Source organism: Juglans regia, chromosome 14 (genome assembly GCF_001411555.2).
Source record: "Juglans regia cultivar Chandler chromosome 14, Walnut 2.0, whole genome shotgun sequence".
In the NCBI taxonomy this organism is placed as follows: Eukaryota; Viridiplantae; Streptophyta; class Magnoliopsida; order Fagales; family Juglandaceae; genus Juglans; species Juglans regia.
In genome coordinates this window covers 9,514,493-9,529,734 of record NC_049914.1, presented here as the reverse complement: position 1 = coordinate 9,529,734, position 15,242 = coordinate 9,514,493, and the positions used below count along the sequence as shown (strand labels likewise).

The 15,242-nt window shown below is 35.6% G+C and overlaps 1 protein-coding gene across 2 annotated transcripts; it reads right to left on the bottom strand.

Annotated features, from left to right (window-relative positions):
- On the bottom strand, nt 1-7,166 carry LOC108992996. Of its 2 annotated transcripts, none has more exons than XM_018967745.2 (7): nt 6,952-7,166; nt 4,857-5,310; nt 3,438-3,592; nt 2,505-2,612; nt 1,560-1,816; nt 716-936; nt 1-557 (listed from the first exon to the last, which is right to left on the bottom strand). In XM_018967745.2, exons 2-7 carry the CDS (start codon nt 5,202-5,204, stop codon nt 183-185), a joined length of 1,464 nt encoding a protein of 487 aa, XP_018823290.2. In that variant the 5' UTR covers nt 5,205-5,310; nt 6,952-7,166; the 3' UTR covers nt 1-182. The 2 variants fall into 2 exon arrangements, with proteins under 2 accessions (XP_018823290.2, XP_018823292.2); XM_018967747.2 differs by having other exon boundaries at nt 6,918-7,164.
- Between the last annotated feature and the right edge of the window lie 8,076 nt (nt 7,167-15,242).

Below are 15,242 nucleotides of genomic sequence, written 5' to 3'. Positions count from 1 at the left end.
TTTAACAGAAACATTACCATTTCACCCGAGACTTAAATTACTTAATGATTTAGGATGCCAATCAATATCTTACAAATAGCAAGTGTTATCAATTCACACAGACGCACATACACAAACATAAATAATAGTAAAACTCATGTAAAGAGAAATGAAAAGGGCCGGTTCACGCTAGAAGTCTTATCTTAATGAGGCAAAGAAGGACGGCTTTCAGGATCCCATAACCCAGCCATAACAGCAATAAAAGCCCACAACATGAGGATGCTTATCATGGCAGTTCTCAAAACCTGGTCATAGTTACCATTCAGATGAGCATCAATTTCATTCTCTGGGTGGCGTAGAGGTAGATCCTCACCATCGCTCACAACTGCAACAGGCTCAATATTGTTCATCCTATACATGGGAGGCTGCTGTGCGAGACAGATGCTTAAGGTTGAACATTTTGTGCATGAGCACTTGCCACCAAGATAAGATGGAAGTATTCCAAGGTACTCTGAGAGTACCTTCTTGTACATCTCCCCTTCAATCCTCAGCTTTTTTCGAGTAATGGGCTTCAGAACCTGAATGAGCAACAGATTCATATTCTTATATTAAACAGAGCAGCTTTTCTGCCATCAGATTCTTTATTGAAGAAATGAAAAGCAAAACATCATACAAGAAAAAGAAACCGAAGAGAAAGAATCTCAAACGCTTAAACCAATCAGAGAAACAAGCTTACCTGAATAAAAGTTTGAGCAAGAACACGAACAACTGGAGGAAGACATATAACAAACAAACACCCAAGACGGTTTGGGAAGTGATCTTGCAGAAGGGAAGAACAGGATCTCATCATTTGCATTGGAACTTTCAAAGGAGACAACCCGTCACAATCCACCAAAACTGTTATTTGTGAATCTTCTGCATCAACCAAATGCAAGACTCCGTGCTCTACCTGAGATACTGTAGTTGCAACCATTGATTGAGTGATAATACCACATGAAAAACTGATTGGACAAATACGATAAAAGAGAATATAATAATGTGCACTGTGAGACTGAAAAGTAACGAATTCCTTCCAAGACTAAAACCAAAATGATGGTGAAGACATTTTGCTGTCTTCAGTCGAGTTCCTTGTTGTTCCATTGATAGCAGGAAAGTGCATGGGAAAAAAATATAAGTATACAGAGAATTACCAGTTTACCGCATTAAGGACTAATTACTATCAAGCTCAGATGTACCATGCCAACAATGTTTTTAATAATGGCGTATAATTGATCAACAAGTCAATGGTTATTCACAGACCAGATTTTGCCACCATCAAAAGTGGTACTGAAGGAAGCTGGTTGCTGGGCTCGAGCTGCCCAAGACAAAAACAATTTCCACCAATGACAGATCAAAAGATGTGGACTATGCACAGCAAGAGGCTTGAAAACAATGACCACAAGTTGGATAGAGAGACAATTCGTATGCATGTACCAAACAAGGCTTGTGAGTTACTATGTCATTTGATGTGGTTATATCATTATTTTTCACATATGTATATTGTAACCCAAAAATTTACCAGTGAGGGAAAATAAACATACTAACTGCTTGAGCGAAGCGAGGTTTGTCATGAGAGGACAGGGTGACGGTAGCGAGTCCAAGCCGCACGATGAGGCAAGGTCGGTGCTTCACATCAAATCCATGCCAGAAAATCATATCTGACCAAATCTCAAGTTCTTGTACTGAAAGAATTCTGTAGGTCTCTCTCCAATGGATTGTCTTCTTAATTGACGAGAGCAAGCATGTAAAGTCACCATTAGCAGCAGTGTAAAATCTATGGAGCTCATCTTCATTAATTCTGCATAAACACTAGTATGTCATGGTCCATTGCACAAGAGAAACCAAGCTATCCAAACATAAATATGCAAACTAAAAAAACAAGAAGCAATTTCTCCAGACTAGTACTAAAAGATTCCATCACCTCAAAGTCCTGATGCATATGAGATTTTTAGATTAAAACTACCATATTACGGGAATAAAATAGCATTATAAGCTCTTCTGAACAATTAATTGCCCTCGGAACTATCTTATATACTTATTAAAAGCAAGATGATGGAATGCAGCCATCAAGTTTATGAGAACTTCATGATTCCGGCAAAGATATAGATTCTAAACATCTGTGGATAAGTAAGGATGAGGTATGTGACAAAAAAAAAGGAAGCAACACCTATGAGTAAAGAGCAAGTATAAACTTAAGTTGTATTTTGGTCATATTCAAGCATCTTGGCCATTCAACAAGATCATAATATGCAAGAGAAGCAAATACAAAAAAGGAACAACCACACTAACATGCAAGACGTTAAAAAGTTGTTGGGCTAATATATATATAAGAGTAGCATAATAGGAGATTGCAACAAACTACAAGTAACATATTTTGAGAAAAAAAAAATCTACAATATTAATTGGATCTTAGCTGCTTGATATATATATATATATATTATGCACGTCACTTGAGAATTGTAAATACATAATAATCATTCAATCACCTTTCTGGCAAACAAATCCCTTGATTTTTCAGCTCGTTATGCAGTTGTATCAACCAGTTTTCAGATGCCAGACTTTCAGGAGATTCATCAGAAGTCCTGGGTATCACACTGGAAGCTATAAAAGTAAGCAACTTGGAAAAATAAATATGAAGAGTACACATACATCATGTACAGACTGGTCACTAATACTTCCAAAACGAGTAGTCACTAACACAATCTCACAAGTAAACAAATAAAAATGAATAAAAAATGGAATCCATGCAAAAGTATTCAACAGTAGGTATACCCAATGCCACTGAACATGATCAGTGAAGAAAACCAATTGGTTATTTAGATATAAATAACCCAAACAGATTGCCTTGTTAGGTCCCATAACAAAATGATCAGCAAGCTTTGTATGGTTTCTGGATCTGACAAAAAACAAGAACAATGCTCACAGCCAAATCTTTCTATATTTGAAATGTTTGGATACTTCTTATTTAAAAGAAAAAAGAAAGAATGCTCCAGATCTTTCTATGGAATCATGTGTCTTACCCTATACCAAGTAATGTATCACCAAGTTTGGAACTAGGGTAGTACCTAAAAACCAAACCAGGTCAGCCTGCTCTAGGTTCAATCTTTGATTCCAATCACACCTAACCTATACATTACAGTTGGACCGCAATTTAAAATTTTCTGAATTCAAAATTGAAACCCTAATTTCCCAAGAGCAAGAGATTTCAATAATTGCCCAAAATTTGACAATGGAATAAACCATTCTAAATGTGAGCAAGACAACTTCATGGTAAAAAATAATGCATAAAGTGTGTTGTCACTCAAGCTACCGTATCAAAAATATTTCTGTAGGAAACATCATTAGAATTTTGCAATACAAATCAATCAAATTTGGCTGATGTCTAAGATCAACATTCAATTTTAGGTTTCTCCATATACCTTGTATCCATATTAGACTGTACAGTGGACAGCTCCGAACCTAATTCTGAATGTGTATGAGAATCACTGACATCATCTGAGGTTCCACTGCTACACTCTGCTTCATCAGAGAAAGCTGCTGCAATTGAAAGGACTAGAATAGGCCTTGACAGTACCTTTAAGCAAGGAAATGCTTAATATTAAACGAGCCAAAGAATGGAAACTTTAAATAATTTGGAAAAGAAGATAAACAGAAAGGCATTTGCCATTTAAAAAAGAGATAACACATAATTTCCCTTGACCACTTCAACCAAAGAAATAAGATAATTTAGGCCATGTATAAAATTGCAGGAGATGTATTCTAATATTTACTAGTCTTGCAATCTGAAAAAGCAACAGCGGTACTTTCAGTCCCACTATTCCAAAGAGAAGAGAACAAACTTATCAAAAAATAAAAAAATCATAATATGAGTTCTGTGAAACAATAAATATTTTTATAAGTGTTGACAACCATAAAGGACCACACTATCAGTTAAATTTGATATGAACCATCCAAGTAAAAATGTTAATGTTTTAAAGGAAAATGGACGGAGCATAAAATTGAGATTTCTGCATGGCTTAATTTCCTACCAGTTTTTCTGTAATTTTAACACGTGTGAACGAAATGCTCGAAACTTTGAAAATTGTGAATAGACAGCGGAGAAGCTTCTTTCTGTGGTTTGGGTATTTTTATTTTCACACATTTTGTGAGTGGTTGGTTGTGCCCCTACAACTATATTGTGTTTTTGTTTTTTTGAAAAATACGTTGTACACCCTCTAACTAACCATTGTATACACTTTACAGTCCAAACTATCAAAAGTGGCACTTGCACCCTCAATCTAAGAAGTTAAAATGCTCACCCTCTGTTGAGACTCACAATCACTAGTAATATTCTTTTGTCTATATGTGACCTATTTTCAGCTAAACTTCATACATCTTTGTTCAGCATTGTGCGCGTGTTATTTGGTAGTTTGAGAGTGCCAAATGTGGAACGTATGCTAGTTGGAGGAAAATTGCATTTTCCTTTTTTCTCTTTTCTTTTTGGTGACGTGTTCCTAGTGGGTCTTGAACCTAAAATCTCACACATTGCCTTAATTTATGGGGTGGGGGTAACATTTGGGATAGAGCTTATTGGGACGGAAAAATAAACTAACTTGTAAATGACATATAGGGAAAAGAAGAAAGAGAGGAAAAATCACAGACAAGCATATCAATGCCTATATATATATGCTTGAGAACTGCTCGAATCAACAGATTTTCCTTTGTTGACTTGCCTTGATATGTAAATCTGTCCATGATATATAGGATGCAGAGGATGTGTGCTGTATGTTACATGTGAAGTTATTGGTAAAGGGTGACTCGATTATGATTAGACCTTTCATAAATTTGTAAAAACAAACCTGCATGCCTTCCACCAAACCCTTGAACGGAGCCCATCTTTGAATCCACTTAAATGGTGGATAGCATAGCATTTGTAAAGTCTGAAGACCACGCCATGCAAATGGACATTTAGCCTTTGAGAACCTTCTTAACGTCTCTAAAGCAGCAACTTTGAGTAAAAACAACGCGGTGTGGCCGACTGCACCTCTTGCAAATATACCATGGCTTCCCAGAGCTATGCGGCTAAAAGTATTTGGAGAAGAAGCTTTAGGGCAAGAAGCCACTAAACTTCTTTTAGACACCTTTTTTGCAGTGGTGACACTCGTTGCTTCAGAGCTTAACCTGGAACTATTCAATGAGTCTCCCATTGACAATATTTGGTAAGCGCTTGCGTTCTGAGTTCACCGGTGATCTACAGAGTAGTCAGAAGGACAAGAACAGGTAACCTGTACATTTGCTTAAGCTGCTGGACTCCTGGATGCATAAAAAAGAGTGAGTTTAAAAATGATGTTAGTAATCTGCAGAGCACATCTCAGCATGCTAATTCCCATGCCATTAATCTTAATTAGTTGGCACATACAATTGCCAACTTGCAAAAAGTACAGAGAAAATCAGCAAATGCATAATGGTTTACATATACAGTAGGCCCTCAATCATCTTCATGTACGGTGGAAACACATTCAATATCCAGAATAGAAAGTTACTTCTCAAAATATATTGTTCAGCATCTGTTTGTTTGGTATTATACATTTTTTCATACTACAGATTATTAATGTTAAAGCAGAAATAAAATTAACAAAGAGCCGTACCAGTGGTTTTGTTTTTATTAAGTACCCTTGAAAAATAAAAAGAAAGAGCATTCCAATAGATCAAATATCAATAATATACACGGAAAAGCACTAGATGCGAATGAATTCTCGTCACTCACATTCAATCAGAACTTTTGTTCTCATTGTTCACCATCAAAGCAGAATTAGCAAACACGATAGCTAATTTTCATCACTTACTCAGAGAGAACAAATGAACAGAAGCAGCAGCATATCGTGAAGGAATAGTATTAAGTGCAACATCACCTTCAAAGCATCTCAAAAAGCGCCACTGTCTAATATGAAACTACTGTCTTATTAGCATCTACATAAGAACCAATCAGACAGAAATCCAAACAAAGCGGTAACTTTTGCACTCCCAACGCAAATGAGGGGCAGACACGAGAAAGAACCATCAGCAAAAAGGTTTGAATCTAATGTTTCGACCTGTTATTATTTCAGGCAATCTTCTGAATGACCAATTGGCATCAACCAATCATAAAGCACATACTAAGTTTGTAGATGTCACCAAAAGAACTTGATATATATCATCCTTTAAACTATACCAGAAAGTATCTTCTCGGTAGTGTACCTCACTGAAATTAACTGAGTAAGAATAAATACTCAACTCAGCGACAAAAAATCAAACTGTCATCGATAACTGTATTTATTAGAATTCGTCTTTGGAGGAATTCTTGTTTAGACAAGCATTTCATATGGCTCCCATGTACTTCAGAAATTGATATTCAAATAAAATTACTTGTTTCCATGAGCTTCCAAATTACACGGAAACACATCCAAATTTGTACGTATCGTTTGATTTAAAACAAAATAATTATAGAAAGCCGTAAACTATTCCGATACCATTAGAAGCCTTACATGATCAGAAGCCTTAAATCATCGCACAGCCAAATATGTCGTCATGAAGTCCAAATATCTACTAGAATTATTCGAAGTGTATTCACAATTTCACATACAACATCGCCAAAAAAAAAAAAAAAAATACGAGCAGAGTGATAAAGCCGCTATTTCGATCAGCCATGTTTAAATCACAAAGGTTCGAAAGAAGATGCTAATTTCTGACATCATATTTTTTAAGTTCCAAATGTGATGCTAATTTGCGAGATAACATCTTCAAACATATCAACGGTCGCACAATTGCAAGCATGGTTCAAACCAAAATAAAGAATAATGGTAGTGAATGGGGGCAAGTTCTTCAAACATGCACAATTTAAACCAGAAAACAGAATTCAAAACTTAAACTAAAACAAAGACCCGGGAATCTGAGAGTCATGTTCTGGATCCTAACTTCGACAAAGAGCTCGCGGGAAGATCACTGGAGCTGGGGCATCGGCACATTTGGGACTTTGAGGTTCAGAAGGAAGCGGCCAAAAAGTCTCTAAGGTATTGATATTTCGACGAATTAGAATTACGGAAGCCTTCGTTCCTCTTCGTTTTCTCCAGTTCCATCGCGGCGGTAATGGTGGAAAAATGAGAACTGGCGTGGCGGAGACAAATGGAGGGCCCTATCACGTGACATTCAAGCTATTGACAGCAACTTACCTTCTTTACACGTGTGCGATAGAAAATTCACCGCAAAATTGGTTGAGTATATGCTGTTGAACAAAAATTCCAAAATTTGACTCCGATGTGGTCTGGAGTCAGAATGTTTTTCACCAAAACTGTTAAGAGAGGAGGTAGCGATGTACCGACTTCGATTTTGATTTTGATTTTGATTTTGATTTTTATATATTTTTTAAAAATTATATATATTTTTTATATAATTATAACTTATATAGTTAGTTAAATTTAATAATATATTAGTATGAGCAAATTATTATAAAATAATATACTTATATTATAATATAAACATACTAAATTAATTAATAATAGTTTAGTATATGTAAACAATATACTATTAACTATTACTATCATGTAACACTAATGTATAATAACAACTAATGTATAAACACTAATGTATAATAACATTTGATACTAATGTATTATGTATAAATACAAATATATAAATTTATAATAATATGTAATATTAATGTTTAATAACTAAAGCATAATAACATGTACTAGTAATGTATAATAATCAATGTATAATAATATATAATACTAATGTATAAACATTAATATATAATAACATATAATACTAATGTATAATAACATTAATTTGTACAATGATTTATTTTTCCAATGCTGGTTATGTTTTAATAAAATTGAAATTTGAAAAAATATTTTTTTAAAAAACTGAAATTTGGAAGCCAAATCTGACCAGTGAGAACCCAAAATTGTTAAATTGAAATTTCAAATGGACTATAAAAAAAATTCCAATAGAAAAGCTCAAATCCGACTCTACTCCGACAAGTTGGAATCGGAGTCAGATCGGAGGCTATGCGAATCGGAGTCAAAGTCCTCCGACAAAGTCAGAGTTAGAGTCGGAGGTAGGGCACTTCGAATCCGACATTGTCGGTGCCCAATCCTATGTTGTTCGATGCTCAGACCTATACTGTTCATGATTAATACTGATACAATTTTAGGACTTTTTAAAAAAAATTAAGATTCGTGGAAAAAAAATTCTAAAGCTAAAAGGTGGAATATTGGAGAAGGCTAAGATATTTTAGTGTTTATGCTTGATACTATTTTTAAGATCAACTCTTCACTACTCTAGATGTCGCTTGGCATGGTGTCTACCTTCTGTCAGTAGTTCATCTAGAAAGATGATTAGAGTAATCGTTATCAATCTGTTATTTTAAAGCAAAGTTTTAAAAATCGTACCGTATAAGTTGGTACGGTTGAAATATATTGAACCGAAACAATAACTGGCATGGAGGAGGTCTGCATTTTGTATCAGGTCAAATACCGGCCGTTTCAAACGGTACCGACCGATTTCCGATGTTTTGGCTGGTATTTGAATTTCGGTCGGTATGTAAAATCCAGTAATGTGAATCGTGATATTAGTGGATGTCAATTTTGTAAATAAACTTGTTGACAAAGGCTTTCAGTAAAGATGAAATCAAAAGGAGGGACTTTTTCGATTTTTAATTTTTTCAAAACCTCAACTACTTATACCGTCTCTCTCTCTCTCTACCATTTATTAGGCTCACAAAAGGGATTATTTACTTTTTTATTTTTTCAAATTATATTCACATTTCAGAATCTATATGGGTCATTAAATTTAAAAATTAAAATACTATATGGGTCATTAAAAATACACCGAATTGGTAGTTGTAACTTGCCATTTGATTGAATTGATTCTATTTATGTGAATTGTCAAGCAGATTGTAACTTGGTAGTTGATTGAATTGATTCAATTAAAATTATTGATAACTTGTATTGAAAAGTATTATTAAGTTTTTTCTTATATTGTTGTTATTTTGAAATATAGTTTATATATATATATATATATTTATATATATAATTTATTTATATATAGACTATTTTGAAACGGTATCCAAAACTATACTGGTATTGAAATATTTCATTCCAATACTTTGATCGAAACGGTCATCGAAATGATATTCAAAACATTGTTCTAAAGACCAACTACAATCCGATCAAATGTCGTTGAAATTTGCCCTACAATGGCTAGGCAGCTAATAATTCTTTTATTTAAATTTTATTTTTTATAATTAATTTATATTTTGGTTGCCTTAGGAGAACTCATTTACTTTATTTATTAAAAATATTGACTAATTTGGTTTTTATATAAATATAATGGGGTCTAGATCATGTTATTTCAATTTCTCTCCAATAAAAATATCAGAAAAGAAAGATATATGTGTTGCCTAGCTGTCCAGCTCCTCCGTGAGCTCTCCCAAACTTTCTCGAAAGGTTCCTCCCCTTCGTCCTCACTCCAATAACAAATGTGACCCTCAATATGATATTCTCTCCTTACTTTCCCCTCCCCCACCATCCAGACCTTCCCTATCATGGAACCTCCTCCAGACGTTGACAACCTAATCTCACTCACATAAGCTCTCTCTTGGAATGATTTAAACCTAGATCTCGTTACTGAAGCTGTTGCTCACACCTCAAACTATACACTGGTAGGTTGTCTAATCTCCTCTTGTCCTCTTAACAAATACACATTTTACACTATTATCAAAGCAATTTGGAGTTTTACTGTTGGAATTTCAATAGATGACATAGATTGCAATACCTTCCTCTTTACTTTCCCAATGGTCATCGACAAGGATCGTATCCTTTCTCAATGTCCATGGAACTTTCGAGATTTCTGTATGATTCTCCAACGTTGGTACCCAAGACAAAGTCTCTCTGCTTTTTGGCTCCAAATCCATGGCCTCCCTTTAGAATTGATGTCCTCTAAAAATGCCACAAAGATATGAAAAGTTATGGGAAACATCCTTGAGTTAGATTATTCTACATGTGTTGATTACTCTTCCAACTTAAGTGTCTCACCAAAGAAATTCCTTAGGATCAAAATAAAGGTTAAAATATCGACACTCTGCAAGAAGGTTTCAATCTTCCTCGCCCAAACCAGTCTCAAGCCAAAATATCTTTCAAATATGAATGTTTATCTTACTTTTGTTACTCTTGTGGACGTCTTGGCCATACCTATCATCAATGCACATTCTCCGAGAGGTCATCTGAATATTTTCACTTTGGTCCATGGATAAGGGTAGACAATCCAAACCAGTTACGAATTGAGTCTCAAAATTAAAGGAACACATTTAACACTGATATTCCCTCCCTAACTCGTTCCCCTCCATACTCTATTCAAATGGAAAATCATCTCCCTCTCCCTCCTTTTACAGGTTCAAAAGAAAATGTCTTTCAAGTTACCAACGATGCCTTCCCTTCTCACAAAGGAAAACAAAAAATGGAGTTTACATCCGATTCTTGGAGCCCGCAACCAAATTTCTGCAACCCCAAACCCCCCTTTCATCCTTAACAGCCCCAACTCAGAGATTGTAGCAATCATCCACGAAACACCATGCATGCAAGGTAGCCCTACAGTAACTTCTCAGAAGCCACATGGCTCTTTACTGTCAGAAAATCTTACAGACACCCACATTAAACACAAATCAACTCACTCCATTTGTCTCTCTCCCCTCACCCTCGAGCCCGCCAGCTTGCACTCCAGAAAACATGTTGTCCCCCACTCTACCTACTCACCCAAATCTAACCATACACCTGGCCCATCAAAATTCTTATGAGATCCTTTCTAAAACTCAACCCTGATCTCATCTCCTGACTCTCAATTAATGCAAGCTTCATTTCTTTGTCCCTTTAATTCAAAATCCTTTCATTCGAACCAACCCAAATTTGGACCCTCTCTTTTCAAATCCATTATAACCCAATTTGACCAACTTTTAGGCCCAATTGAACTATCAAAACACAAACATAAAATCTCTCTCTTAGTAAGCCCATCTGGAAAAACAGTTCTCTCACTAAGCCCTGCAGAATCTGGCCCAACCCAAATCCAATCTCTCATGTCGACCATCCCCTTTGAAACCCACCTATCTTCATCCTCTCACACTGAATCTCTACAAGTGTCCCTACCCCATCCCCCATCTCTAATATACCAAAGCTTTGTGAATTTTCCAATATACCAAACCTCTCCAACTATCCCGTGAAAGAGGAATATTTCAAAAACTATGGAAGATGACCCATCCATTGTACCTCCCTTTCATATCTTATCAAACCAACCCCAAATGATAAAAACCAACTGTCCATCAACCTCCATTCCCATCCTGCAAAATCCTCATCTCTTGAAGAAAATATTCATTTGTCGGCATTCATCTTGTATAAAAAAACCAAACTCATTTGCAAATCACGTCCTCATTAAAATAAATCAAGGTAAAATTCATATCCAAAGCATAACATCTATCCTTCTAAAGGTAAGCCCTCGATTCCTACTATCTATTTTTTTCCCATTGCACCAGAGGTCAATGTGGCAAGCCATAAGCTACCACCCCTAAGCAATGAAGCTCCTCTCATGGAATTGCAGGGGCATGGCCTGACCCCATGCAATGTGTAGTTTGAGGGTAAACATTAGAACTTATCACCTTGATGGAGTCTTCCTTGCGGAAACACTTTTGGTATATGTAAATACTCAAGATGTTGTAAATAGGTTAGGTTTTCCTTTCCATATACATATTCCCCCTCTAGAAAATGGGGAGGTTTAATTTTCATGTGGAAACTTGAAATTGTAAATATTTCTAGCAATGTGATTGCTCTTTTGGTGTACTCGGATTCAGTGCAAACTCCATGGTTATTGACTTTTGTGTACTACCTAACTCAGAATAAGCACAAATCTAATTTATGAAATCTATTAAGTAATGATCAACTCCTTTCCAGGACCATGGATAGACATGGGAGATTTTAACTCCATAGTAGACCAATATGAAAAAAGAGGTGAACGCCCCTTAGCTTGCTCCTCTAACCCCAATGGTCTTAATCTATTAATGGAGCAAAATGGTCTCATTAACTTAGGCACTTCTGGTCCCCAATTTACTTGGTCAAATAGAAGAAATGATCTAGCCAACACTCGGAAACGCCTAGATAAAGGTATATCAAACAATCAATGAGACTTCTATTTCCAAATGCTCATATCTCTAACCTTTCAATGGCCTCCTCAGATCATTCACCCCTTCCTTTATCAACTTTTGGTTGTTTAAACCTGCAAAAACCTTTCAAGCTTGAGGAATTTTGGACACAAGACCCTTCCAGTGTTGAAATTGTTAAAAAGCTTGGCTCCAACAAAATCTAATCACCCCTGCCTTTATCCTCTGCAAAAAACTTAGGGCTACAAAAAATGCTTTAAAAAGCTGGAATAAGGAGAGCTTTGGTCACATTCAATCAAATGTCAAATCTCTCAATGAATCTCTCATCAATATTCAATCATCTCCACATCTCCCTTTTAGCAGGAACCTTGAAGAGTAGTTACAAGAAAATCTCAATGAACTTTTAAAAAGGGAGGAGATACTTTGGAAATAGAGATCTCGTCTTACTTGGTTTACCACTATTGATTTGAATACAAAGTTCTTTCACTTGTCCACAACAATCAAACGAAAGAGCAATGTGATTGACGGCCTGAAAATCGGCCAAGGTATGTGGTCTTCTGATTCTAGCATTATTCAAAATTCATTCATTGATCACTTCAAGATGATTTATACTACTTCAAATCCAAACTTCCCTATTGACCTATAAAATACTTTTTCCCTTCAAAAATTTTCAATCAGAAAATGATTTGAAAACTTCAATTCCATATGCTTATGAAATCAGTCTTGCCACCAAAATATACCATCCTCAAAAGTACCTGGCCTAGATGGTTTCATTGGTATTTTTTATAAATTCTACTGGGAAGTAGTCCAATTTGATATGATTGTTACAATGAAAAACTTCTTTCAACACGGCTGTCTTCTTAAGGAAATGAATCACACTCATATAACATTGATTCCAAATTTGTAGATCTTGCAAATGTTTGTTACAAAATCATTTCCAAAATTTTGGCTGATCTACTCAAGGTATTACTACCTTCTATCATCTCTCAATTCCAAGAAAATATCATTATTGTCTAAGAAATTTTCTCATACATGACAATAAAAACAATGTAAAGCTGGACTTATGGCTATAAAAATTGACATTGAAAAGACTTTTGAATCAATGAAATGGTTTATCCTTGCTGTTTTAAAATGGTTGGGCTTCAGTCAAATTTTGATTAATTGGATTTTTTAATGCATCTCAACAGTGTCATATTTCAATCTTATCAGTGGCTCTCCTCATGGTTTTATCAAACCAACTAGAGGGCTAAGACAAAAGGATCCCCTTTCACATTTTCTCTTCATTTTAGGCAGTGAGGTATTGTCCAGATTAATCCCTAGAGATGAAAATGTAAACTTTTTCGAAAGGATTAGAGTTAAGAGAGATGGCTCCATCATATCTCACTTGTTATTTCAGATGACCTGATCATTTTTAGTAGAGCTACCCCCCAATCAGCACTCTCAATATCCAGTTGTCTTGATACCTATTCAAATTGGTTTGGACAAAAAATTAACAGCATCAAGTCCATAATCCAATTCAGTGTCAATACCAATCCCCATACTGTCTCAACTATAACCCTCATTCTTCCCTTCAATGCCATTAATTCCCTAATCAAACACCTTGGTCTTCCCCTCATATTTAGTAGATCTAAGAATATCATATTTGCTAATCTCTTTGAGAAAATCCAAACCAAACTATCTGGTTGGCGTTCTAAATTACTCTCCCAAGCAGGGAGTACCACTTTGATCAAGTCTGTTGCAAGTTCTATCCCCTCTTACACAATGTCATCTCTAAGTATCCCCAAATCGATTTGTAAAAAACTAAACTCTCGTATTAAAAATTTTTGGTGGGGATTTCAGCCCAACAAGAAGTACAACTTCACTCCAAAAGCATGGCACTCCATTTATCTACCAAAATCCAAAGGTGGTCTCAGTATTAGACTATTCTCTAACTTCAATACAACTCTTACTTTCAAAATTGGATGAAATCTAACTTCAAAAAAACCAAGCCTTTGCCATCAATTCCTCTCTTCAAAGTACTTAAAAGCCCCATTCTTTTTAGAAGTCTCTCAAAAAACTTCCGACTCTTGGTTTTGGAAGAGTGTGTTGAAATCCAAACCCCTCATCTAAGCAAATCTTTGCTTCCAAATTGTCAATCGATTTAACACAAAAGTTTGGAAAATCCCTGGATACCTTCACTTCAATATTTCAAACCATTACCAAATGACAACTCCATTAAATGGATCCTGAAATAATTGTTTCCTCCTTGGATGTTGGAACAACCCCGTAGATGGAGTGATATACACCTTACAACCTTGCTCAAGCCTAAAGTGCTAGAGAAATTATTAAAATCTCTTTACCTCAAATTAATCATCCTCATATGACAGAAAAACCAATCTAGGTAAATCACCCCTCAGGCATATTTTCTGTAAAGTCATCCTATGACTACATAATTTCTCAGTAGACTAACCAAGCTTTTCATCCTTCTCCATTCACAAAATCAGATTGGAAAAAACTTTAGAACATTAAAATCCAAGACAGACTCATGCTCTTTCTATAGAAGGTAATCTCAAATATTCTTCCAACTAGATCCAAACTAAAATCCACTTTATCCCTCTTATAAAATGAATCACTTTGTCCCATATGTCAATCAGAAGAGGAAACCATTGATTACCTATTTTTGAGGTGTGCTCACTCCCAAATCCTTTGGAGAAACTCCCCTTGGCCTATAAGCATCTAATCATTTGCTACACAACCAACTCAAATCTGGTTAAAAATGATCTTAGATCCCTCCAAACTTTTCAATTCTAAGAAAGATATATGGGTGCTACTCACATGGTGCGAGGTGGGGGCACCCCCTCCCTGCCCCCCGCCCCACACCATGTGGGGGTGAGGGTTTCAATCTCGCCCCTCCCTCCGTTCCACCCAGTGATTCACTGGGTCTATAATTTCTTTTTGGGTCTAAATTTTTTTTAAACCCAAATTATAATATAATATAATTATAAATTTTATTCAAAAAATATAAATTTATTAGAGTTGTATTTTGGATTGTCTTGTGAGGCTTAACAATAAGTCTCACATTGCT

What these genes read in the sequence shown, in the direction of transcription:
- LOC108992996 (XM_018967745.2), bottom strand. Translation starts at nt 5,204, where the DNA reads ATGGGAGACTCATTGAATAGTTCCAGGTTAAGCTCTGAAGCAACGAGT. An exon ending in TCGCTTCGCTCAAGCAGTTA is followed by an intron (nt 937 to 1,559) that starts GTATGTTTATTT and finishes TTGCAACTACAG; the next exon opens with TATCTCAGGTAGAGCACGGA. An exon ending in TTGCTCAAACTTTTATTCAG is followed by an intron (nt 558 to 715) that starts GTAAGCTTGTTT and finishes TTGCTCATTCAG; the next exon opens with GTTCTGAAGCCCATTACTCG.